General features: G+C 52.9%; 1 protein-coding gene across 2 annotated transcripts in view; it reads right to left on the reverse strand.

The window, feature by feature from the left end:
- Nucleotides 1–27,253, reverse strand: part of RALGDS (ral guanine nucleotide dissociation stimulator) — a 55,865-nt gene that overhangs the window by 25,123 nt on the left and 3,489 nt on the right. The window contains exon 1 of one of the 2 annotated variants that reach the window (XM_063174891.1): nt 17,613–17,823. The exons of the other annotated variant lie outside the window; for it this stretch is intronic. Within the exon in view, the coding sequence (XP_063030961.1) occupies nt 17,613–17,735 (123 nt within the window). The 5' untranslated portion in view covers nt 17,736–17,823. Of the gene's footprint in view, nt 1–17,612; nt 17,824–27,253 lie in introns of those variants that run through there. 2 annotated transcript variants of the gene reach the window in all.

A 27,253-nucleotide genomic window follows, 5' to 3' on the forward strand; every position in this document is an offset into this window, starting at 1 on the left:
CTCATGCAGGAACCACGGTGGCACTGCAAGATGTGCTGTGAAACCCAGAGCTGTGCATCCCTTTGCTCAGGACATGCTGGAATCAGAGGCAGGGACCTGCTGGAATCAGAGGCAGAGATATCCTGAAATCAGAGGCAGAGATATCCTGAAATCAGAGGCAGGGACCTGCTGGAATCAGAGGCAGAGATATCCTGAAATCAGAGGCAGAGATATCCTGAAATCAGAGGCAGAGATATCCTGAAATCAGAAGCAGAGATATACTGGAATCAGAGGCAGAGATATCCTGAAATCAGAGGCAGGGACCTGCTGGAATCAGAGCCATGGACCTGCTTTCCAGCAGAAATCAGCGTTGCCTCTCCAAGCTGTGAAATATTTCAGAGGGAGACTCTGCTTTGCTTCATGTTGGAGTCTTAGGGCAGAGAAATCACAGCCCACCCCTGGAACTGCTTGGCAGGGCTCGAGGGCACACAGCAAACAACAGCAGCACTCATTTCCAGCTGGCAAAACCCTCCCAGAGCCTCCAGCTCCGTCTGACCTCTGCAGAAAGATGCAGCTCTGTGTGATGGGCAATTTTCAGCGTCCCTCGGTTGACCACTAAAGATGGTTTCAGGGGAAAAACACTTCTGATAATGGATAATAAATAATATAAGGCAGGAAAGCAACTGCAGGGGTTTAAAAATAGCCAGTCAGTTTCCTCTCTCCTCTCCTGGGAACCTTCTGGGTCTGAAAAGCAAAACACTCAAAGCAGGGTCAGGAGCCCAAGTTCAGGATGTTTGCTCTGCCTAGCTGACCCCAAACACTCAGAGGCAAGGATCTTGAAAATCATGAGATTCAAAACAAATGACTTTTCAAGGCTTCTTATTTGCCTCTGATCACACAGGTGAAAGGGAACAGGCAGCATCACACCCTCAGGTTTCCCTCTGGCACCCTTGAAGGTTGAGAAATTGTTGCAAAATGGGATTAATTGAAATGCACGTGACTTCAGGGATTTAAGAAAAGGATCAGTGCTTGAGTGACTCATTAAAAAAAATATACTGTCAATTTGCACTTGGCAAACTCAGCCAGAAACTTTTCACAGCACACTGAGCTTTTCCATGCCATCTGTAAATGTCCCATCCATTCTGGCAGGCCCAGGAGTTGGGTGTTGTGACAAACCCACCAATTTTTGCCTTTCCAGCACTCTGAAATCAGCTCTTGTCTGGATGAACACAAACCCACATGCCCAACACTGGAGCAGCTCTGCTCCTCTGCTGCAGCCTCCAGCCTTTCCTGCAGGGTCAGCAACGTGGAGAGGGTAACACAGAGAAACTTTTGGGAACTTTAGGCCAGTTTTCTGGTTTGGGAATCAATTTGGGTCAATCTGTCATAGTCAGGACCTGCAGATTCAGACTGAGTTAATAACTGGGCTCAGCCTGGACCCCGAGTTGTCTCTCCCCAGCCCGTGGTGTCCGAGCATTCCCTCAGCTCCATCCTCCAGCCCTCCTTTGCTTTCCTCTCCCTGCTCTGCTGCTGAGTGGGGTTTCCCAGCACATTCCCTACAGGGCAAAACCCACAGTGACCCAGATCCTGTGCTCAGTGTTCCTCTAGGGTGTTTTTGCCATCAAGTGAAGGTGCCCACCCCAAAACGTAGCTCACAAACACTCCTACAGGAATTGCTCTTGCCTGGCATCAGCTGCCTGCAAACCACCCAGGGATCCTGACAGCATCCTCAGGGCACTGCCAGCACCCCCAGGGCACTGCCAGCCCCTCAACAACCCCACATTCCCTTTGAGCCCCTGTGAAACCACAGCAGCACCGATGCCAAGAGCTGCAAAGATCCCAGCCCTGAGCAGAGAAGGCAGCAATCACCCTCAGCACCTCAAACCTCTGGAGCATCACACACCTCCAGCTCTCACTGATGGACCAGAGAGAGACCCAGGGCAGTGCCAGCACCCCCAGGGCAGTGCCAGCCCCCCCAACAACCCCACATTCCCTTTCAGCCCCTGTGAAACCACAGCAGCACCGATGCCAAGAGCTGCAAAGATCCCAGCCCTGAGCAGAGAAGGCAGGAATCACCCTCAGCACCTCAAAGTGAGCCCCTCTGGAGCATCACACACCTCCAGCTCTCACTGATGGACCAGAGAGAGACCCAGGGCAGTGCCAGCACCCCCAGGGCAGTGCCAGCCCCCCCAACAACCCCACATTCCCTTTGAGCCCTTGTGAAACCACAGCAGCACCGATGCCAAGAGCTGCAAAGAGCCGATCCCAGCCCCGAGCAGAGAAGGCAGGAATCACCCTCAGCACCTCAAAGTGAGCCCCTCTGGAGCATCACACACCTCCAGCTCTCACTGATGGACCAGAGAGGGACCCAGGACCCAAAGCAGCAGCCTCTGAGGGGAACTGGGCTGCTTTATGTGGGAGTTGCAGCATTATCCGGCCTCTGTCCCAGCTCTGGCACCAGCTCACAAGGCGAGTCTGTGTCAGGCTCTGACACGGAGCCCTCAGCACTTCCTCCTATTGTGCAGCTGGGAAAGCCCTTTTTCTGGCTGTTTTTAAGGCATTTTAGAGGAAAAGTGCTACCTAGTTACAGGAATTACTAACTGGAGGTTAGGCATTATGCGCTAGATCAAAACGTTTTGGGCATTCCGATTTTAATTGGAAAAGATTTTTGTTTTCACTGCCCAGGCTCAGCTGGAAGGGTATTTTATAAGAGATAGTAATAAAATAAAATAATAAAATACTAATACTAATACTAATACTAATAATAATAATAATAATAATAATAATAATAAACAACCTATCTCTTCCACTTCAGGATGAGGGGGAAATCTTGAGCAAGAAGGGAAAACGATGTCACTGATCTGTCCATACAATCTGTACAGAGATGTGAGACTGGGTCCCCCTAAATTTGGGAACCAACAGACCTCAGACCCTCCCACACCCAATTCTCACTCCCAGCATGATCAATGCCCTGATTTAAGCAGATTTTAGATGAAAGCCACCCACCACATGCCACAGCTTACAGCAAGCATGGATTTTAGGATATCCTCTGCTGAGTGTTTCAGATCCAGGGCAGTTGGATCACTCTGCCTCCAGGTTTTGGGTGTTTTTTGGAGCTGTTTTTGACAGATCAGGCACTGTGAACGCTGTGCTGGCAGGGAGGAAGGCTGGCTCAGGCTCTCCTGCCCCTTGTGCCTTTCCCCAGCTGCAGCTCCCCTCGGCCAGCCGCGTTAATTTGGGATCACAGCTCTCCTCCTCACCAAGCATTAACACAGCCAGGCGAGCCCCTAATTCCTGTCAGCTCCTAGCAGAGGAAGCACAGCAAATCCCTGGGCAATCAGGATCTGAAAGTCTCCATGCAGCCATTCTGAGGTTCATTTCCTGCAGCCCCTGCGCACAGGCAGCTCCTGCCGAGGCTCCTGAAGCTCAGCAATTATCCCACAAGCCTTGCAGGAATAATTCTCCCCCATCCTACTCCTTACACCACTCCCTTGGTTGTAGAAAAATCACAGATTTTTTGGGGGGTTGGGTTTTTTTGATTCCAACAGGTTTGGGTTGGAAGGGACCTTAAAGATTGTCTTGTTCAACCCCTGCCATGGGCAGGGACATCTTCCTCTAGCCCAGGGTGCTCCAAGCCTGGCCTGGAACACTTCCAGGGATCCAGGGGCAGCCACAGCTTCCCTGGAAAACCTCACCACCCTCACAGGGCACATTTCTTCCTAATATCTAATCTAAATCCACTCTCCTCCATTTTAGAGCTCCTTGTCCTGTCACTCCAGACCCTTGTGCAAAGTCCCTCTCCAGCTCTCTTGAAGCCACTTCATGCTCTGGGATGCTAAGATTGCCCCAAACCTTCTCTTCTCCAGGCAATTTATCAAGTATTTGAGGAGCTTCCATTAGGGCAGCAAGCAGCAACACAAACATCTGTTTTCCAAACTTTCTGACCTCTAAAATCTCATCAGAACAAGGCCAGCATGTGAGGTGGAGGGGGAGATCAAGCCACTTTCTCAGAAAGAAGCAACCACAGCACACTTCAAGCAGGCACCTGGATTCCTTCACAGCAAAGAAAATACTCAAAGAAAAATAAGAGGCAGGATACAACTATTGATATCAAAATGTGCCCAAAAAAGCTGAAGGCAGCCGGGCCCAAGGTGTGAAAAGCACCAAGAGATCTCAGAGTGCTCAGGATCACAAGACACAAGTTTTGTTAGGGACATCCCCACACCGAATTTTGTTAGGAATATCCCCACACTGAGTTTTGTTAGGAATATCCCCACACTGAATTTTGTTAGGGACATCCCCACACCGAATTTTGTTAGGAATATCCCCACACTGAGTTTTGTTAGGGACATCCCCACACCGAATTTTGTTAGGGACATCCCCACACCGAATTTTGTTAGGGACATCCCCACACCGAATTTTGTTAGGGACATCCCCACACTGAGTTTTGTTAGGAATATCCCCACACTGAGTTTTGTTAGGAATATCCTCACACTGGATTTTGTTAGGGACATCCCCACCCCTGGAGGAAGCTGCAGCTCCTGGTGGCAGCATTTTCCCTCCTCCCTGGCTCTCCCTGGAGTGCAGAGTCCAGCAGACTTTAAGCCCCTCTGCTCAGGACCATTATTATTTCTCGAGCTGTTTGTCTTTAAAAGCAGCTTTTATCTCCCCATCACCTCTCTGCCAGAATGTTTCAGTCAGCTCTTTTAACGAACACCACCTAAGGTGCCCGCAACCAAAAGGAAAACAGGAAAAACATTTCTCCCTGTTGCTTAGCAATCAGAGTGTGGCGGGTTCAAGGCTCACAGGTGCTCCCTTATTGTTATTTCCATCCTAGCTGTTCTCTGCAGAACGGCCAGGGAAAGGAAAAACCACTGGTGGAAAAGAGGGGAAAGGTTATGGAGCCACAGAAAAATTCCAGGGAAAGGTGGGAATAGGTGTAACCCATCAGGATAAGGGAAACTCAGCTCTGAAATCAAGCTGTTCCTTTTCATCGGCCAGAAAAATTAGATGAAATGGTGAGATTTCATTTTATAGTGAAAACACACATCCAGCACCTGGGTGGACGCAGAGCAGAGCAAAGCTCTGGCTCTGCTCACCTTTCAGAAACACATCCAAGGGCAGGCAGCACAGCTTTCCACCCACAACACCCAGCCAGAGCCACACGTTCAGCTGAGTCGCGAAAATGGAGAATCCCAGAGACAGGAGGCTCTGGAAACCGATCCACGGAGAAATCCCAGTGGATGTCAGGGAAACTTTGCTGGGCAGAGCAGCTCTTCCTCCCCCTCCTCCTCCTCCTCAGCTCCTGTCCCAGCCCTGGTGGCTGTGCTGCTGCAGGGACAGGTACACCCAGCCCACCTGTGCCTGCAGACGGGGAATTGGGACTGGCTGTGCCTGCAGCCAGGAGAGCAGGAGGGCAGCTTTATTCCAATTTTATTCCAGCTTTATTCCAGTTTTATTTCAGTTTTATCCCAGTTTTATTCTAGCTTTATTCCAGTTTTATTCCAGTTTTATTCCAGCCTTATTCCAGCTTTATTCCAGTTTTATTCCAGTTTTATCCCAGCTTTATTCCAGCTTTACCTCAGCTTTAACCCAGCCTTATTCCAGTTTTATTCTAGCTATTTTCCAGCTTTATTCCAGCCTTATTCCAGTTTTATTCTAACTATTTTCCAGTTTTATTCCAACTTTATTCCAGTTTTATTCCAGTTTTATTCCAGCTTTTTTCCAGATTTATTCCAGCTTTATCCCAGTTTTATTCCAGCCTTATTCCAGCTTTATTCCAGCCTTATTCCAGTTTTATTCTAGCTATTCTCCAGCTTTATTCCAGTTTTACCAGGTTTATTCCAGTTTTATTCCAGTTTTATTCCAGTCTTATTCCAGCCTTATTCCAGTTTTATTCTAGCTATTTTCCAGCTTTATTCCAGTTTTATTCCAGCCTTGTTCCAGCTTTATCCCAGCCTTATTCCAGTTTTATTCTAGCTATTTTCCAGCTTTATTCCAGTTTTATTCCAGCTTAATTCCAGCTTTTTTTTTCAGTTTTATCCCAGCTTTATCCCAGCTTTATTCCCACTGGCTCTCCCGGGCTAGGGAAGGCCAGGAGATGCTCCCCGTGCCCCCTGCCCAGGTGACAGCACATGCAGGGCACCCCTGGGGACGTGCTGCGAGCCCACAGCGCTGCTCCCCCTGGGCACAGGGGTGCAGGCTGGTGGCTGTGTCACCACCCCAGCACGCCCAGACTCGGCTCCCTGAGCCTGCACTCGTTGCCCTGTGCTGGGAGGACGTGCCTGGACACACACAGGGCAGGGGGTGATGCCACAGAGCTGCTGAGAGGCCCAAGAGAAAAGCGATGCCGCAGCACAGGCACAGGGAAGAAGCACACGGGGTTGATACCTTGCACAAGATTTGTTTTATATCCGAAGCTTGAAAGTGGAGCCAAACAGGTTGCAAGGTGCTGAGCTGATAAAATAGATTTGCGCACAAAGTTATCCCGCTATAGGAATAAGGTGGAACAGATTTAAATGCCAGATCATGGGATAAACGAAGCAACAGCAAATTACACACACACAACGTTAATGACACCAATAAATAACTGAGATTACTGAAAATAAGAAAGCCAGTCAAACAGGAACAGAGCCCCTTAAGAGGGGATATGAAAAGGATGTTCCAACAATGGTCCTGCATCTCCTCTGACCGCACAAACGTCAGGGAAAGCATAAATCAAAGCCCAGACACGCCGGGAGGCTGCAGGAAAGCCTGATCTGAAGTGAGGAGTGAAACCCTGGAGCCAGGCTCCAGCAGAGTGAAGAGCTGATGTGAGTGAAAGCCAGCAGCCAGGAGAGGAGCCAGAGGGCTGGAGCAGCCTCGGGGATGAGGGAGAGGAGCTGCAGGAGCAGCAGCAGAGACATCCAGCAGCTGGACCAGCAACCCCAGTGCTGACACTGCACAGCACCTGCCAAGGCACCTGGGCCAAATTCACCATGGGCTGGGCAGGGATGCAGTGAGTGGACATGAAAACATCGTGCTGTGACAGCCTGAGCACACACTTACTGCTGTTGGCCACGTGAGAATCAGGAAAAGGGGCTGGCAAGAGCTGGAAAGGGAAAGTTTCACTGCCCAGCCCCGAGCTGGCTATTGCAGAGATACAGAAACAAACACTGACATGGCTGAAAAGTCAATTAAGGATTGGAAAAGTCCTTCAGTATTCCCAGGTATTGTTAGGCGCTCAGACAAAGGATGTTTAAAAAAAAATTATTTTCCCTTTGGTAATTACCACTCTGAAACGTTTCCGCTCCGCATTGTTTCAGAAGGGGAAGTTATTCCAGGGCCTCCCTCCATGGCCAGAACTCTTTTTTTGTGGTGGGGGTTTTGGCATGGAGGAGCAGTGCTCTCCCAAACAATACTGTGTGCCAGGTTTGTCCCTCAGAAATATCAACAAACTCATCAAGTGCCACCAAGTCACACCATGGCTGAGTCTGGCCACGGTGCTGCTGACCCTCCCAACTTTTTACTGTCGAGGCCATGATTTATGTTGTTTTTCCTTCAAGCCTTGGCTCTGGGAATCACGTTGAGTGCCAAAAGAATTTCAGGTTTTATTAAAATAAAAGGTTATCCCATGAGCACTGAAACTACTTGTGTTGCTTCCTATGGTTTTGTGTCTCAAGACTGTTTTTGGTGCCTAAAAAATGCACAAACCCAGAATGAAAATGTTTTCGCGGTTAAGTGTTTGTAAGAAGCATCTCCCACGTGGGTTTGCTGGTGTCTAATAATACATGAACTCACGCTACAGATGTTTTGGGGCATTTACAAGATTCTTTTCCTCCTCTCAACCATCTCATTTCATCATGTCTGAGCATAGACTCAATTATCTGCGAGCCCTGAGCCAGATCTGCGCGGCGCGGGTCGGCGGGTTCAGAAGTCATCTGGGGAGAGAGGGCACAGCCAGAGGGACACTGTGACAGCATCAGCCTGATTCTGGTAGGAAATTAGATTTTGAGCTCTTTCTGGCTCCCCTAACTGCAGGGAAAACAGAGAGGAAACACAATGCAAGCTCCTGCAGAGGGTCAGGGAGCAGACAGTGGGACAAGGGGATCACCCAGCCTTTCACAGCAGTTGGGCCCTGAAAAGCTTCTCCCCTCTTTCAGGAAGGCCTGATCCATCCCTTCCTGAGCTGCCAGCACCACTGCAGGGTGACTTTAACCCCAGCAACGAGGATCAGACCCATATCAAGGCTCATTTCCCAATGCCACCCGTGCCACGCGGGCACGGAGCAGTGTCAGGGTTTCCATGACATGTGGGCACGTAACACGGTGGCACAGAGGGTGCCACCCAGCCAGGGCATGCACTGAGTCATCTCTCACAACAGCCAAACCCTTGGGGAGCTCCCCTTTGCCCCTCCTTGCCCCAGCCCTGGCTTAGAGTCACCTTTGGCAAAGCTCCTTCCCAGGGCACAGCTGGCACTCGAGGGGCCCTGGCAGTGGAATTGTGTCACAGCTCTCAGGGTCTGGTGCCATTCTGAGGCCAGTGGGACTGTCAGCAGCAGCCAGATCTTCAATTATAGATAAATAAATAGCTGGGGAGGGTTGGGAGGGCCAGTTTCCCCCAGGGGTGCGGGTGCAGAGGCGTGGGGACAAGGTGGAGCTGAGCCCACTTGGCTCGTCTGTCTCCTCCCCTGTGCTTCCCCCATCCCTCTCTGCCAAACAGAAAGGGAAATCCGGGATTTTCAGCTGCTTTTGATTCCCTCTTGCTCTGCACACAGCTGGGTGGGGAGGGATTATTCTGCATTTCCTGACTCCCGACGGATCCAGGGCTGCCCGGGCGGGATCCCCCTGGTCAGGGGCTCCCCAATCCACGACCATGACACTGTCAGACCCCACAGGGCTGGACCAGCTCCTCCATCCCCTCCCCAGAGCCCCCAGAAGCGCCTCCTGAGCTGCTCTGCTAGCCCAGGCTCTGACACCACAAACCACATTGCTCCTCCTTCCTCCCTCAGCTGCAGTTTCTAATTCACACTGGGTTTCCAGTATGGGAAAGGAGAAGCGCTGGGAGGGCACTGTGATGAAAGAAAACCCCCCTGACTCTCGGAGCAATGCACACGGGAGCCTGAAGGGAGAAGGATGAGCAGAAAGGGGTTATTCAGGGGGATTTTTGGGTGCTGCTTTCCTGGCAGGCAACAGAGGAAGCCCCTTTGTGTCAGGTCAGCATGGCATTTCCCTGCCAGCAACATCACAGCCAGGCACTACCAAGATTGTCACACCCAAACCATCCTTGTCCTCCCAAACTGCTCCTCAATACACCCAAACCAGCCTTGTCCTCCCAAACTGCTCCTCAATACACCCAAACCAACCTTGTCCTCCCAAATTGCTCCTCAATACACCCAAACCAGCCTTGTCCTCTCAAACTGCTCCTAAATACACCCAAACCAGCCTTGTCCTCTCAAACTGCTCCTCAATACACCCAAACCAGCCTTGTCCTCTCAAACTGCTCCTCAGTTCCTCCAGGTGAAGGGCCTGATGCTCACAGCTGCTCTCTGGGAGCTCACAGTACCCAAATTACAAAGGCAGCTGTCAGCAGGATGGGATTGGGTGTTTCCCACTCCTGAACTGTCAAGTGGAACCAAAATCCTGTTGCCAAAAGCTGCTGCAGCCCCATCACACCCAGGGAGAACGCCAGGAGGAGCCAGGGGAGGAGTGAGGACACAGGGCTGAGGAGATGCCTGCACAGAGGTGACACAAGAAAATCAACAAATCAGATTTTTGGATGCAAACAGCCTTTGAGGTTCCTAAAGTCAGGCCTTCAGCAGCATCTTTCTGGAGGTGGTGGCCCAAAGCCTGAGCTCTGGCCCACAACACTGGGGGGCACCACGAGCGATGCCACACACATGACTCCAGGAGTTAAAAACACCAAATATCACAAGTTCTGCCCCAACTGAACCAGCAGCCCTGCTTGTCCTGTCATTGTCATATGGTGGGGCAGGCAGGGGAACCTGGGGAGAACCAACCCCATGGGCAGCAGAGCCAATGCTTCCAGCAGTGCTGGCACCACAAAGCTCTCCAGGTTCATAAAAGAGCCAACACCAAACTGCACCCGGCTGTCCCCTCTCTCTGTAGGGTTTTACCACCTCAGGAATGATTGCCCTGAAACCAAAGATGCTCTTTGCTTCTCAACAGCATCTAACAGCCAGCAGCGGCCAAATCGAGCTGATACAGACCAGGGCTTTGCCAAAGCAGTCAGCAAAGTGGATTTGCCTTATTTGGGTTTGCCTGGGTTTGCCCAAGCACACTTGGGCAGCGCTGGCAGCGCTCAGGGCTCCCCTCCTGCAGCAGCTGCTTCTGCCAGCACTGCCCCGAGCCCTCTGCAGGGGACAGACAACAGCAAATTGCACTGACAGGCCCTTCACTGAACCAAACTGCCACAGGCAGCTGCTCCGTGGCTGATCTGCCATGAGTCAGGGTGCCCAGCCCGGAGCAGGGATGGAGCCAGCACTGGGACCTGGCTGTGCAGGGATCTGGCTGTGCAGGGATCTGGCTGTGCAGGGATCTGGCTGTGCAGGGATCTGGCTGTGCAGGGATTTGGGTTTGCAGGGATCTGGGTTTGTAGGGATCTGGATTTGCAGAGATCTGGCTGTGCAGGGACCTGGCTGTGCAGGGATCTGGATTTGCATGGATCTGGCTGTACAGGGATCTGGCTGTGCAGGGATCTGGATTTGCAGGGACCTGGCTGTGCAGGGACCTGGCTGTGCAGGGATCTCAGTTTGCAGAGATCTGTATGTGCAGGGATCTGGGTTTGTAGGGACCTGGCTGTACAGGGATCTGGATTTGCAGAGATCTGAGTTTGCAGGGACCTGGCTGTGCAGGGACCTGGCTGTGCAGGGATTTGGGCTGTGCAGGGACCTGGCTGTGCAGGGATCTGGATTTGCAGGGACCTGGATTTGCAGGGATCTGACTGTGCAGGGATGTGGGTTTGTAGAGACCTGGATTTGTAGGGATCTGGCTGTGCAGGGACCTGGCTGTGCAGGGACCTGGCTGTGCAGGGATCTGGCTGTGCAGGGATTTGGGCTGTGCAGGGACCTGGCTGTGCAGGGATTTGGGCTGTGCAGGGATCTGAGTTTGTAGGGATCTGGCTGTGCAGGGATTTGGGCTGTGCAGGGATTTGGGCTGTGCAGGGATCTGGCTGTGCAGGGATCTGGCTGTGCAGGGATTTGGGTTTGCAGCCACCTCGGCAGCGCCCGAAAGGCTCTGCTGATCCCACGGGATGTCAGGATGGAAATTGAGAGCAGTCAGCGAGAGAAGGCTGAAAGTGCAGGGAAGAGATCCCATTTCACTGGAGAGAGGGAAAGTGCAAGAGGCAGAGCCTGCACCTCCGGGAGAACCACAGCTACAGAGTAAAAGCTGCACGAGGAGCAAATTCTCACATTGCCCTCGAGCTCCAGACAGAGAAGCTGGTGCTGAAGGATAGGGAGGAAGAGCAAAGAAGCATTCCAGGAGGTCACCTTGAACATCACATTCTTAGTTAGGGACAGGTTGTAATGCCACCAAACTCGGAGGGCTGACTGGATGTGCACCAGCTGAGGATGTGGCACAGGGTGTTTCACCTCATTTTCTCACTAGCACAGACCCAGCCAGACCACTTAAAAAATACATTGAAAATAGATAGACTGAACAATTCCTGGAAACATCAGCTCCCTCTGCCTCGCAGTACACAGAATTAGCACAGCTTTGATTGCACCAGTGACTCTGAGGGCAGCAGGGAGAGCTGGGCAGGCAATTCCAGCCCCTGCAGCGAGCACATCCATGGGGTGACCACTGGTGTGGCCACACATGGGCAAGGCACAGAGGTTTGGAGAGCACCAGGCATCTCAAAACCTGCAGCCAGCCTGTCCCAGAGGTGACAGAGCCCGGGCAATAATGACAAACCTTTGGCCAGCATGAGCCCCAAGACAGGCTGCACCCCAGGCAGTGTCAGATGCTGGCTCAGGCTCCAGAGGTCTGTGCTCTCACTCTCCTTCAGCAGCTCCTGTCTGCATCAACACCACCCTGCTCACCCTGCTACCTGCTTATTTGTAGTAACCCTGGTATTACTGGCCTGGCACTCCCAGGGCTGTGTTCCTCATGTTTATTCAGTGTGGGAACACGAAAACTCCAGATGTTTTAGCACCAGGGACCCAAACAGCAGAAACTGGGGACACTTTTCCCCATCCCTTTCAAACCAGTGTAAGGGCTCAGCCATCACACCAGCTCTTCCCTTTCTGAAGGGCTGGAAACAGGGATTGCCACCACCCCAAAAGCTCCTGGGACAGCATCAGCCAGAGGCACAGAGCAGTGTGTTCATGGCCTCATGGATTCAGAGCTGGATGTGCACAAACAGCGTGGGATGGGCTCAGCCTTGCCAGGGCAATTCCCAGAAATCCCAAGACTTTACAGAGTATTCCTAAATCTCTGTCCTTACAGATGAGAATTAAACCTGGGAGTCTTTTTCCATAGTTTCTCGCTATCTCCAAAGAAACCAAATGATAATTTGCCTGAGGGAAAAGGAGAGTTTGGCCAAGAGCGGGAGATCGAGGGATTTGTTGTTTTTGACTGCAGCCGTGGTCAGGAAATGGTCCTAGAGCTCATTTTCAGCTCCTCCCTCCTGATAACATCTACCATATGCACACAGTGGAAAAGAAGCAACCTTTGATACACACACAGCAAGCAGACTTTGATTCACCACGGGGCCATTGGCAGCTGTCACTTCACTTCAAACTGGATTGACACCAGCATCAGCTCCCTGGCCCTGCTTCACTCCCAGTTCAAACATTTCCATCCCAACAGCTTCAACCTGGGATTGACACCAGCATCAACTCCCTGGCCCTGTCTGAATCCCAGTTCAAACCTTTCCATCTCCAACATCTTCAAACTGGGATCGACACCAGCATCAGCTCCTTGGCTCTGTTTGACTCCCAGTTCAAACCTTTCCATCCCCAACAGATTCAACCTGGGATCGACACCAGCATCAGCTCCTTGGCCCTGTTTCACTCCCAGTTAAAGCCTTTCCACCCCAATGAGGGAAGTAACACCATTCCCACCCAGTCCTGCAAGGATTAATTGGCTATTTATTCAGTGCTCCGAGGCGGTACCGGTGCTGCGGACAGGAACAATGAAGTCGGAAATTAGTAGCTCATTACTGAAAGTTTTCTTTCTGTGTGCCACAGGACAACGTTTCACCCAGGATGCTAAAACTCTTAAAACTCCACCGAATGAGGTCTCAAATGCGGCAGGGAATAAGCCTGTGCTACAGCAAACCCGGGAAATAACCATTAGTTCCCATCTCCAGCTCCTCTGAGCCCGGCTCTAAGGTCAAACCAAGCTTTTATCTTCTCCTGTATTTCAGTATGCTGAGGGGAAAAAAATATATAATATTAGAGGAATAAATTAGCATGTGAAATGTAATTTAACTAATTAGCTCGCTGGAGTGGAAAATATTTGCTAGCCACTTTGAAGTCAGGCCGAGTGCACTTATTAGGACATCAGAGAGGAGAGAGGAAGGAGGCAGAGATGGGGAGACCTCCAGGACAGGCTGAGGAGGCTGCAAGCAGGACAATGAGATTTTTTCCTGATCTCTTCTGAGTGAGAAATGCTGGGAGAGCCCCGGGCTGTGCTGCTCTCCCCTGTCCTGCAGCAAGGGGGGCTTTCCCAGCGCTTTCCATCACTGCACAAGGCTGTGAAAAATGCATGTATTTAATGATTGGCTTTCCGCAAATATTAAAATAAATATTGTATGTGTTGTGTTAGAAAGTAATGCTGTATTAACTCTCTTAAGTACTGTGTTAAATATCGTTTTAGGTTATAAAAATTGTTAAAATAGAAGAAATAGAATTGTTAAAAGGCTTTCCCAGCGCTTTCCATCATGACACAAGGCTGTGAAAAATGCATGTATTTAATGATTGGCTTTTCGCAAATATTAAAATAAATATTGTATGTGTTGTGTTAGAAAGTAATGCTGTATTAATTCTCTTAAGTTCTGTGTTAAATATAGTTTTAGGTTATAAAAAGTGTTAAAATAGAAACGATGCTATGCAGGATACTTTTTTAAAGAAAGGATTTTCAGTGAGATAGCAGCCACAGGACACCTGAATCTTTCAGAGAAAGGGAATTTATTGCTCCATTATCAGAAGAAATGAACTTCTTCCTACCTCGAAGGAGCTGTCAGGATTCAGAGGAAGAAATTGACACTGACCAGACAGAATCCTGTGTTTGAATGGAATTTATGCATCATGGATGAGGTGTATGAATATCCAACAGGCTGTTGCTTTTAAGGGTTAATCCTCTGTTAACGTGGATCCTTTTTCAGGCTTGTGCTGCCCAGAAAAAGGTACCCGGACATTCATAACTCTTTGTTTCTATTGTCTCATATTGTCCTAATTCAAATCATCCAAATTATTATTACTCTAATTGTATTACTATTTTTATAACCATTTTATTACCATTAAACTTTTAAAATTTTGAAAACAAGCGACTGGCGTTTTTCACGAGGCTGTGACAGCATGGTGGCACCAGCCTGGCGTGCCCTGGGATGCCCAGCAGGCAGAGGGATGCCCTGGGTGAGAGCAGCAGCATCCCATGGCTGTGGGACACCCCTCCCTGCTCCCTGCCAGCCCTAGCAAGGAGGGGATGTCCCCAGTTGAGCAGACAAGCATCGAGCCACAAAGCTGCATCATGCCTGGGAACTGCCTGGGATGCCACAAAAAGCCCGTTAATATCACTTGCAACAGCCTGCTCATTGATTTCCCCACCTTCCACATATGGAAACTGTTGCTCTTTTATTAGCAAAGCTTTGGAAATCCCTCGCCATCGTAGCAGAAGAGGCGGTCTGGGCGATTTTGCAACTGCTGCGGGTGAATTATGAAAGGGGGGATTGACAGCCCCGCTGAAAGTGATGGAGGGAGGCAGAAATGAGAGCATCCTCTGCGTGATACACAGCACAACACTGAGGGTGACCTGGGGGGATGCTCACCCTCTGAACATGGGCACCTGCCTGCTCATGTCCCCCAAAGGAGACCCAGTCCATTGCTGGGGCAGAGCAGTTTCCCTGAAAAACAGGAATATGAGATGAGAACCCAACAGAGCTGCTGCCCTGGGAGGAGAGGCTCTGACCCAGAGGTTTCAGTTTTTGTGAGGTGTCCCCAGCCTGGGCTCTGCCTTGCTCCTTTTTGAAATCAAAGCTTTTCTCCCTGGGAACCCAGCCTGGAAAAGGTCAGTGGTGTGCTCAGTGAATGGGTTTGCAGCAGGAGGAAAACCCATTTTCCAAGCCAGGCCCTCCCACAGGGATGGCCCAGATGTGACTGACACAGAAACCTGCAGAAAACCCCAGGTAATGCAGCCCCATAACTTTTCCCAACCTGCCTGTGTCATCTCCAAGAAAAAAAAAAAAAAAGGAAATTAACGAAGCTGAAATAGAAATTAAAGCCCTGAAATAGAGGGGGAAATGCCAGCAGTGCTCCCTCCCTGCTGCCCACGCAGACGGGGAAGCGACGGCAGGAGATGAGCAGGGACCCGAGGGTGGGTGTGAGACTCCAAACCCTGCCTGGCTGGGGGAAACGCTTTTCAGCTCTGAAACAGGAGCTTCTCCATCACCCCACAGACAAAAACACCGCTCAGGGTTTCCCTGCTGGGGAAATTCCCCGTCTGTGCTCTGCAGCAGATGGAGATTCCAGTGATTCCACCGTGGTGCTGCTTTCCAGGAATGGGAATTGAGCCTCAGAGCAGGGGGACGTGGGCATGGAGAGGCAGAGCAGCCCCTGAGCCACCTCCTGCTCACGGGGGCTGACAGACAGTGCTCAGCCCTGGGGGTTCCATCCCACTGTGCCCAGTGCAGGACAGGGCAGGGGGTGAAAGCTCCAGTGAGCTCCAGCGACTGGGAAATGTGAGCAAGGCTGGAAAATGTGAAAATGGGGATGCTGCAGACCCAGCGTGACCCCCCTGGCAGCTGGAGTTTCCCCAGGGAAGCCCTCGCAACCTCTCCCATCCTGCATTAATGTCCCAGCCATGACCTGAGGGCTGGGGACACCCTGATGTGCCAGTCACCAGCCAGAGCCTCACCACGACACTGCCAGGACTGGCTGCCACCCAGCAGCCTCCAGAGGGCTCGCAGGAATTGCTAAAAACCCAACCAACCAAACGAGAAAATAACCCAGTACTAACACACTGCACAGCCCCTTTAACAATTACTTCTCTTTTCTGCTAAAAACCAGGAACAGGATGAACAAGCAGAGGTCCCTGAGTGACCCAGGCCAGGGCATTCCCCGTGCCTGGTCCCAGATCATGCCCAGAGCAGGGAGGGAAGCAGGGAAGCCCCCACCTGTGCCAGGCAAACCCTGTGGATCCCCCTTGCCGCAGCAGGAGCTGCAGGGAAGTCCAGCACCAGACTGCACTGCTGAGCAGGAATGGAGAATCCTGGAGAAATCTGCTGCTTGGGAATGGAGCTGAAGGAGAATAAAGCACCCAGGCTCTGCTTCCCCCGCTCCATCCCCTGCTCCAGCCGCCTCCCAGCTCCCTCCTTGCCAGGAATGCTGCAGGAGGCACCTGCCCACCCCGGCACACCCCAGCACTCCGCAGGTATCCTCATTATCCTCATTAGTGCAGCAACCCTGCCGAGGCTGGCAAAGCCCCCCGGGCTGATTCTAAAAATAGGAGGCTCCCTGCAAGCCCCCTGAGCCTGCAGGGACACTCAGGATGCTGGGCTGGGGCTCCCCAGCCCTGCCAGGATCCAACACACCTCCCTGCAGGAAATGCTCCCTCCTCCCGGCGAGCTGGGCTCGGTTTTGTGCTCTCGTTTCACCTCTTTAAACGCACAGACAATGCTGGAGAGAAGGTGGCAGTGATTGTGACAGAACAGTTGGTGGCCATGGAGAAAATCCAGATTTAAGGCTCCTGCAGTGACATTACACGCCCTGAGCACATACAGCAAGAGATGGGCTTTCCCTGCTCCAAAAATCAAAGCAAGTTTGGCCTCAAATTGTAACAGCACCTGGATCACACCCTGAACATTTACACAGGTGGGACACGGAGCACTCACCACCCACCAGCCCTAAAAAGCATCACCCTGATTTTGGGTTCCCTCATGCACAGCCAGACTCGGGGTGTGTTTCTGAGAGGGGCAGAGCAAAGGCGGCAAGAGGAGCCCTGAGCAAGAGGAATCCCCTGACCCACATTGGGAAGGCTCTGCCTCCCTCGATGCTGCAATCCACACCGATTTTTGCGTGGCGAACCAAACCCTGCAGCTGCAGCAGGGCAGGACCCAAGCCCACGGGTGGTGACAGTGACAGTGACAGCAGGCAGGGCAGCCACCAAGAAACCAGGCTTTCACACCCACAGCAAACCCTCCCTTTTGCACCGAGCCACAACACCAAAGGCTTCCCCTGCCTCCCAAACCCCCTCCTTTGGTTGTGGTGCCCTGGATTTGGCAAGCGCCGCAGCCTGCCCGGGGACACGGCACTCGGGAGAGGAAACGGTCACATCTGGAGGCGGTGCCAGCTCTCGGCATCGGCAACTCCGCCACCACAAGTTCAGCACCCCGGGCCGGTGCCGGGGTGGGGTCGCGGCCCCCGGCTGCCCCCGGCTGCCCCCGGCTGCCCCCGCCGCCTTGCGCTCACTCACATCGTCATCCTGCACGCTCAGCGGGATATCCAACATGCACATCTGCACGGGCTGCACCAGAGCCTTCTGCACGTTGAACAAAGGTTTCGCCTCCATCTTCCCGGGGATGGAGGGGCTGCTCATCCTCCTCCTCCTCCTCCTCTCTCCCCTCCGCCGGGAGCAGCTCCAGCGCAGGCGGCGAAACCGATCGGAGATTTCTCCCTCTCTTTCTCTCTGCCGATTTTGTCAGCACATCTTGCCGGCAGCTGCTGCTTGTGCCGCTCCTGCGAGCTCTTATTTCCTCCCTCGCGAATCAAAGAGCGCCGAGGAGCCGCGCCGGGAGCTGGGCGTGCGCGCCCGTCAGAGCGCGCCCGTGTGCGCGCCCGTGTGTGCGGGGATGGGGAACCTGCCCCGGCTCCCTCCCTGCTGCCCCCAGCTTCTCCTTCCTCCCGGGGAGAGCTGGGCTCGGCTCGGCCCCGCCGGGAGCTCCCCAGCCTCATCGGCATGCGCGGCACCCGCGCATTGTCTCGGAGGCGCACAACAGGTCCTGCCTGCTGCTGCTGGGCTGCGATTGTGATCAAACCGCGGCGCTCACAGCCTTCCCCTCTGGCTGTTGTGACAGGCAAACAGGCCGAGCTGGAAGGATGAGAGGGTGTGAAACACAGGGAGAATGAATGGTCGGAGCTGGAGCCTCCCCCTTTCTTCTCCCATCCTTGTTTTCCATTGTCAGAGGCAGGTTCAGCTCAGCGCCTTCCTGTGCTCCCCTTAAGGACCACGGTGAGGCTTAAATAATTCACGTGGCACAGAGTGCTGGGGAACCTTGTGGCACTGAGAATGCAGCATGGCACTGGGAGACCACCAGTGCTGGCGATCACTTCCTTTGTAGCACAATTGTGCCTGGAAGGTTTTGCCCAGGTGAGCATTCCCAGGTTCCTTTCCCACCAGAGAACCTGTGAATCCAAACTGGAGCTCTGCTAAAGGAAGCATGGCACAAAACCGGGTGTGAAAATCACCTTCCTATAGAATTTTCACCAAGAGCAGCAGTGGGTTGGGTGTCTCAACATGGAGCAATTCGTGTTATCACCTGCAGACACAGATCACTCACAGGTGTTCTTGCCCTCACAAACAGGAGAGAACCTGAGCCAAGCCCATGAGCCACCAGCTCACCCTCAACAGCTGCAGAGGCAGGGGGGACACCCAGGGTGGCTCCTCCCAGCGAGGACAGCAGGACAGGAGCAGTTTGGGGGGTTCAGTGATTCACACCCAACCAGGGGAGACACTGGGGCCAGCCACACACACAACAGGGTGACCAGGGTGGAATGCCAATGAAAATCCACACCCAACAGAGGGACCAGGGTGAAATGCCAATGAAAATCCACACCCAACAGGGTTACCAGGGTGAAATGCCACTGAAAATCCCAGACAAACAGGAGCTGATGTCCTTACACTGCCCTTCTTGCAGGGGTGACATAAATATGATGAACAAACCCTGCTCCTCCTGGGTGCTTTGGGGTGGCTTTGTGGCTCCCGCTCTGAGGAGCCTCTTGCAGGGCAAAGCTCAGGGATGGCGCAGCTTTTCCCAGCTTTCCCAAAGGCACAATCGCAGCCCCAGCAGGGCCGGGTGCGGGGCAGAGCCGGGCAGCCCCGCTGAGCCAGGCATTCCTGCGGCGTTAGGTAAGCCCGGCTTGGCAGAGCCCCGCTCAGCGCTAAGCCAGCGCTGGGCTGACTCATCCGCGCCGCAGCCAGAGCCAAGAGCCGGGCTTACAGGGGTCTCACACACTCACACACCCTCCCTGCCATCGCAGAGGGAGCTGAGCCCCTTCTCGGCTCAGTGTGGGACTGGTCCATCATTCCTGGGGGAAATGCAAGGGTGAGAAAAGCAGCCCTTAGATGCTGCAGCAATGGGAGATAATGGGCAAGCCTGGAACGAGACCAAGTAGGGATAAACTCACCATAAATTAAGTTTTAAGTGGAAATTAGGCAGATTTTTCATCCACCATATGGCTGAGACGAGCAGCAGCAGCGAGGATGAGAAGGCAGCACTGCAGCAGCCCCAGGAATGGATTTGCAGGGGAGGAGAGAGGGGAGATCACAGCTGGAACATGTGCACAAGGCAGAATTTCCAGGGGCATGCCCCAGCTGCTGACTGGGAGAATTTTGGGCACTCTTTTCAGGGCAGAGAGGCAGTGCCCCAGCCCTGGGAACTCCCTGGCATTGTCTGTCCTGCTCCTTGGTGATTCCTTGGTGACTCAGAGCAAAGTGCATTCCCACGGAGGAACTGTCCCACATTTCACCAGCACCAAGCCCTGCCCTCAGCACAGGCAGTGCCCTCAGCTCTGCTTCCAGGAAAGGTGATTCACACCTGAGCTTCAGCCCCAGCTCGGGTTACTCACCTGCCTGCAACCCTCGGTCAGCAGAGCTTGGCTTTCCAACAACAACTCTCCAGTAACAGGCAGGGCTTGGTCAGCTGAGACTGCAGCTTCCAAACACCCTGAGAGGGACACAGATTTCACACTCAAGTGAAGTTTCCAAGGGCTGCCATTCCCAGGAACTCATCATCCTGTTCAGCAGCTGATGTGTACTGTGAGAACAGGAATCCCTGCAGAGGTGGTGGGGAGGTGCAGGAGTCCCATCACCTGCTGGTTCCCTGGTTTCTAGGGCTTCCCTGGACTTCCAGGGCTAGGGACAGACTCAGAGGTTGACACACACCTCTGCCAGGGCTCAGTGTGCTCTGCTGGCCCCCACAGCCCAGTGACCTCCCAGCTGGCAGCCATAAAGATGCCAAAAGGGACAATCCTTCTGGAAAAGTCACAAACCACACAGGCAGGCTGTAAAAGAAAGTAAAAGGGAGCAAGGAGAGCAGCAGAGACTGGAGAAAAGAAGAGATGCTCCAGAGATCCATCCCAAACCAGCAGGAACAGGACACAGTGGATTGATGGGACATGGGAGCTGCTGGGCAGGGAATGCTTTGGTCCAAGGTGAGCAGTCAGATGTTGTGAGCATTCACACAGCCCCAGAAATGGCGTGGAGCCTCCCCCTCCTCTGCTGGGGCCAGCTCATGCATGCCCACCCACCAGAGTCCCCAGTCACTGGGAATGGGAATGAACAGACCCTCAGTGAGATGGCAGAGTGGCTCTGAACCCTTCCCACTGGGAATGGGAATGAACAGACCCTCAGTGAGACAGCAGAGTGGCTCTGAACCTTCCCACTGGGAATGGGAATGAACAGACCCTCAGTGAGACAGCAGAATGGCTCTGAACCTTCCCAATGGGAATGGGAATGAACAGACCCTCAGTGAGACAGCAGAGTGGCTCTGAACCTTCCCACTGGGAATGGGAATGAACAGACCCTCAGTGAGACAGCAGAATGGCTCTGAACCCTTCCCACTGGGAATGGAACAGAACAGACCCTCAGTGAGATGGCAGAGTGGCTCTGAACCTTCCCACTGGGAATGGGGACAGAACAGACCCTCAGTGAGACAGCAGAGTGGCTCTGAACCCTTCCCACCGGGAGATCTGCAGCACAGACACAAAACAAACCCCCTCTGTCAAACCAGCCCAGACAGGAGGATCCCACGCAGGTGTTTGAGCGACAGCTTCACCCTCCTGCTCCCCCAGCCTGGCTGATGTGAGCACAAACCCTGCTGGGATCCCAGATCTGCCAGCAGGAACCACCCCTGAGCAGGAAAACAGAGGAGCCATCCCCTCTGGCACAGGACTGAGGCGATGCTCAGCCCCACAGGCTCCAGGGTGAGGGGAAATCTCCTCCTGGTGCTGCCTCTGGAGGACAGGGAAGCCCCAGCTCAGGCTCTGATGTTTTTTCCCCGTTTCATTTCGCTCTGGAGCTTTATTGTGGCAGCTCCAGCTGAGCAGATAAAGCCCATCACAGGAGCTCAGTGCTTAGCAACCATTACTGGGAAAATACTGTTTTCCAGTAAGAGTCTTGGCAGGAACAGAGCAACTGCAGGGGAAATTCACTGCAATTCCTGTGCTGGGTGCATCCTGCTCCCAACTGCTCTGCTGCTGCCCCAGGGACATGCAGCCATTCCTCAAAGTGCAAACAGCCTCTGTCACCCTGCAAAAACATCATTTTGAGCACCCACGACTGAACCTCTGCCCAGGTGAATGCAGCTTCCAGGGATAAATTCATGCACAGGAGGATTTTAGCACCCAGCACTGCTGAACATTTGGGATGCTCCAAAAACCAGTGACCAACCTCTCCAGTGAAGCTGGGCATTCCTGACACCCAGTGATTCACAAAGGAAGGCTGACTCCAATGCTTGATGTCAAGCATCAAAGGCATCCACAAAATGAAAGAAATTCCCCAGGAATTACAATGGTGAGTTTGTTTTTCAAAGGAAATTGCAGCTCCATGCCCAAACATCACAGCATCCTGCACCAGAGTGTGGTACTTGAGAGAAATGACACAAAACCTGCAGGTTTATTGTCACTGTGTGAAGCTGATAGAAAAGCAAAGGGGGAAAGAAAGGGCTGTGACAAGTAAATGGCAAATGGAAAATCCCAACAGCTCTTCCCTTTTGACACTTCTCAGTAATAGAAAGAGGAAATCTGGTTTCAAAACCACAGAAATCCCAACCAAACAGCATTTCTCTGGAGAAATGTGGTGTTTACAGAAAGCCTGCGGGTAGATTTAGAGAGGCAGGCATGGAGATGGAGCCTGGTGGGATTTCCAGGAGACCGTGTGCAGGTAGGATACCTAATTCCCAGTGAAAATCAAAATCACCTTGACAACCAAGAGGGATTTCTAATGGGATAAATACAAGCACTCACAACCTGTCTTCTCCCAAACTAATTGTGGGAATGAATCCCATTGATAAATCCCTGCACCCTTGTTTTTAGGCATTAATTTGGAGAAGCCACTGTCGTTTTCCTCTCAGGAGGGAGCAGGCACAGCCCGTGCTGCACCTCACACCCCTGGAAAGCCTGTCTGGCATCCAGCATGCTGAATAACTTCCCCTGCTCCCCAGAATAGATACACATGCAAAATTAATTCCCAATCAAGCCCGTGCAAAGCATGAGACGGCCTTTTAATAGGTGCAGAGCAGCAATTACCAGCGTGGAGTGAAAGCCAACAAGCACTAAAGCAGGGGTGGGGGAAAACCAATTAGGTTTCCTTGGGATTCCTCCACACATTTGCCACACACTTGAGGGATTTTCTATTTTCCACGCTCCCCCGGGGGCTGAGAGTGTCCCCATGGGGAGGGGGACACATCCCCAGCCGTGGTACCCGGGATGCAGCTCGGTCTCCATGGAGACGGTCACCGCAGCAACAGGGCTGGGAGGATGCGAGGGCACTGGAGAAATGGGGGGTAGGATGGTCGGGACAGAGGGAGATGAGAGATCTCTGCAGCCAGGTCAGGAATTTGGGGTTTATTGCAAAGGGCCTGGGTGCAGAGACCTGCTGGGAGCTGCCAGCCACAGCTCAGAGCAGGCCTGAGAGGAGAGAGGGGGAGAGAGGATGAGAGGGTGAGAGAGTAAAAGGGTAAGAGAGCGAGGTTCCCGTTACAATACAATAAATCTTCTTCTGTGTTGAACATTCTGATTCTCACTAACCAATCTAGTACAAGATACAAATCCTATAGCATTTACATACAGCCGATAAGATTTACTACATTACCACACTGTGTTACATTTTAAACCCTAAAAACTCCTCTTTGGGCCCCTTCTGCCAAGGTGGCAGGGCCTGCTCTGACCCTTGGGCCCGTCTGCAAGCAGAGTGTTGTTTCAACCTTCAGCTGGCCACATCATTGTTTCCCAGTTGTTCAGAAACTGAGGTATCTCAAAGCTTGCTTTCAATTCAATCTCACTTATAGTTTCCATATTCTCCAAATCTTTTGCCAGGCAATCATATTTGTAAGGCTTTCCTGTTTCCTCTTCCCCAACAGGAGGAGTTCCAGTCTCCCCAGCCCTGCAGCTGGCTCTCAGGGTGCTGTAACCCACACCTCCCATGGCCAGGGCGTTATCTGCACATCCACACCTCTGCTCCTGGCCCACAGCAAGCCCCGGGCTGCAAAGATAACAGACACAGCTCTGGCACCCTGAGCCAAGGGCTCTCCCAGTTCTCCCTCTTCACCCTGTTCTGCAGCCCCCAGGGGTTAAGGAAGCCTCCACCACGTGATGCTACTGACAGCTGAGTGTGGGATCTCAGCACCTCAGGACTGATGTGCAGAGTGACCGAGACCACCCTTGGGGGGCTCGGGAGTCCTGGAATGTTGCCAGAAGTGTCTGGTGGCTGGACTTTGATCCTGCACGGGAGACAACACCTGTATGAGGATGGGAGGATTTCACTGGGGTGAATGGTGAAGGGATGGGTTAATTAGAGTGTGAGACACAGGGTTTAAGATTTCTGTACAGGGGGGTCTAAAGAAGTAAGATGGAGGAATTGGGGCGTGTCCTGTCCTCCTTCTTCTTCTTCTTGGCCTCCATCTTCTGTGGTGATGTTGGCACTTTGGGATTGGTCATTACTAAAAGTGCACTGGTCAATAAGGGTAAAAGGTATTGGGGAAAATTGATAAATATTGTATACATAATTTTGAGTATAAAGATAGGTGACCGCCCCAGGGGCTCTCAGTGTGCCCATGGCTGGCTGCTGAGCAGACCTCTGTTGGGCCAAGAGAAAATCTTTTAGATAAACAATTAATAAACACCGAGACCGAGAAAAAACCTGAAGCCTCTTCTCGTCCTTTGGAACGCGGGCTGTCCAAGGCCACCCCGGGCCTTTCCAGGTCATTAAAACAGCCGAGAAACCGACAGCAGAGGGGAGGGCAAAGCCCCCCAGGCAATGAGAAACCGACAGCAGAGGGGAGGGCAAAGCCCCCCAGGCAATGCAGAGCAGCCCCTGCCCTCAGCTCTCAGGCCAAGGCATCGTTTCTGAGTGGAGAAAAGGAAAATCCCTGGGTTCCAGGAATTCCTGTGCACCAGCCCAGCAGCACACACGGGAGCTGGGGAACGTGCAGCACTTTGGGGGCTGCATCAGCATCCTGAGTGCCCGTGGGACCCCAGGCACTGCCCCTGCTGGATCCTTGCAGCTGGTGGGACACGTGGCTGGGAGGAGTGGATTGGGAGCAGCCTCTGCATTTCAGAGATTCCCAAACTGGATGGGACCCACAGTGATCATCAAATCAAATTCCTGGTCCTGCTCAGACACCCCAAAACCTCACTCTGTGCATCTCTGAGAGCATTGTCCAAGCACTCCTGGAGCTCTGGGGTCGTGCCCATTCCCAGGGCAGCCTGGGCAGTGCTCAGCACCCTTTGGGGGAAGAACCTTTCCCTGATGTCCAGCCTAAATCTTCTCAACCCAGCTCCAGCCATTCCCTTAGGTGCTGTTAGTGGTCCCCAGAGAAGAGAGATCAGAGCTGTTCCTCGTGAGGGAAGTGCAGATCTCAGTGTGTCCTTTTGTCCAGCCAAGAAGCTAAGTGCCCTCAGCCACTCCTCAGATGGCCCCACTGGAGCCTTCACCATTTTCTTAGGAAAATGCTCTATCTCCATAGATATCTCCACAGATATCTATCTCCACACATGAAAAGCATCCCCCATAGTAATTGGGAAGGGTATGACTGACTGCTGAAAACAGTACTGAGGTATAATTACACCAAGAATCTGCATCTTTATCCACAGGGTGATAGGGAGTGATATCTGAAGTTTTGTCTTTGCTTTGCTCAAGCCAAAACCACCTAATCTGATGCAAAAAAAAATCCATTTTTACAGAAGCAAGGATTTCTAATTCTTGGCCTTCAGGAAGGAATTTGGTCCAAACACTTTCCAATAGCTTCGCATCCTTTTTTTCCTCATTTCCAGGAGGCCCCAGCAGCGTGGGGGACAGCAGGGAGGGGACAGCTCGTCCCCCCTTCAGCAGCCCTGGCCACAGAGCCCTGCTGGGCTGGGCTGTAAATGGGATGAGGCTCATTCCCAGGGGCCCTGCATTGATTTCCGTTGCCTGACGACAGGAAAGCTTTATAATCCCATTAACTAAACACCCTTGCAGGCAGCGCTGGGAGGAGTGCAGAGGGGACTTGTGTAAGCAGGCAGAGCCACTCTGTGCAGCACCCAGCCCCAGGAAATGCCCCAAATGCCCCAAAAATGCCCCAAAAAGCTGGGCTGTGACACCCATAGCGGCCAGGGAGGGGTCAGCAGTGGCCAGCACAGGGGAAATCTGGAAAAATTTGGAAAATTTCGTGGATCCTACCATTCAGGACTATGGACGTGCTCCTGTTCCCTGCAATTCAGGACCATGGCCGTGTCCCTGTTCCTTCAATTCAGGGACATGGCTGTAACCCTGTTTTCTGAAATTCTGAATTCTGTGTGAGGCTCTCAGCTCCAAGCACAGGAGCCATGAGGGGCACAGCAAACCCGTGGAGGGCTGTAAATCCGTGCAGAGGATGAACTCCCGCTGCACTGCAGGGCCTCGAGGGAGAGGAAACTCTGTGATCCCACAGCACGGAGCCTTTTTGGCATCAGCTGATGCCTCCAAACCCCAAGCGCTGCCTCTGACCCGCGGCCAAGGCGTGTGGAGCAGGGATGTCAGCGCAGACAGCGGGAATCCGCCGGGACATCCTTGGGAGCCGAGAGGTCCCCAGGAAACCCGGCCTGCTAAAAACGCAAATCCTCGAGGAAAACGGGCGGGTGAGCCCCAGCCAGGTCACACGGGCCGGGCTCGGGTGATCCCATCGGGAAAAGCTGTCAGCATCTGGGGGCTCCGTCAGGGCATCCCGCTCAGCTGGCACTAGGCAGGGCGGGATGGATTCGGCTCAGGGGTCCCCAAAGAAGCCTGCAGCAGCTGGCACAGCTCAATGCCAGGGCTGTGCCAGCCCCGGGCGCTGGAAGGCGCTCCTGGAGTGGCACCGGCGGCGCGGATGTGACAGCAGCACTGGCGGCTCTGCCAGGCGGCCCCAGGAAAGGTCACGGCCGCTTCCCTGCTGGTCACAGACTGCTGGGGACAGCTGGCACAGGCTGGGCTGGTGACGGCGGCCACGGGCACCAAGGGGAACGCGGGATCAGGGATTGCTTTCTATAGGAAGGACGCGGTGATTGACGCGGCCTTGCTGGGGTCTCACGGCGGCTGCGGGGCTGGACCTGAGATCTGTGAGGATGGAGCTGAGATCCTCGAGAATGGAGCTGAGATCTGCGAGAATGGAGCCGAGATCTCCCCAGGATGGAGCTGAGATCCTCCCCAGGATGGAGCTGAGATCTGTGAGAATGGAGCTGAGATCTGCGAGAATGGAGCTGAAATCCCTGAGAATGGAGCCAAGATCCCCGAGGATGGAGCTGAGATTCCCCCAGGATGGAGCTGAGATCCCTGAGGATGGAGCTGAGATCCCCCAGGATGGAGCTGAGATCCCCCCAGGATGGAGCTGAGATCCCTGAGGATGGAGCTGAGATCCTCCCCAGGATGGAGCTGAGATCTCCCCAGGATGGAGCTGAGATCCCTGAGGATGGAGCTGAGATCCCTCAGGATGGAGCCGAGATCCTCCCCAGGATGGAGCTGAGATCCCTCAGGATGGAGCTGAGATCCCCGCAGGATGGAGCTGAGATCCCTGAGGATGGAGCTGAGATCCCTGAGGATGGAGCTGAGATCCCTGAGGATGGAGCTCACTCATCACACACACGGCCCCTCCAGGCTGAGCAGTGCCCGCACACCGAGCT

This window comes from Melospiza melodia, chromosome 22 (genome assembly GCF_035770615.1).
Source record: "Melospiza melodia melodia isolate bMelMel2 chromosome 22, bMelMel2.pri, whole genome shotgun sequence".
In the NCBI taxonomy this organism is placed as follows: Eukaryota; Metazoa; Chordata; class Aves; order Passeriformes; family Passerellidae; genus Melospiza; species Melospiza melodia.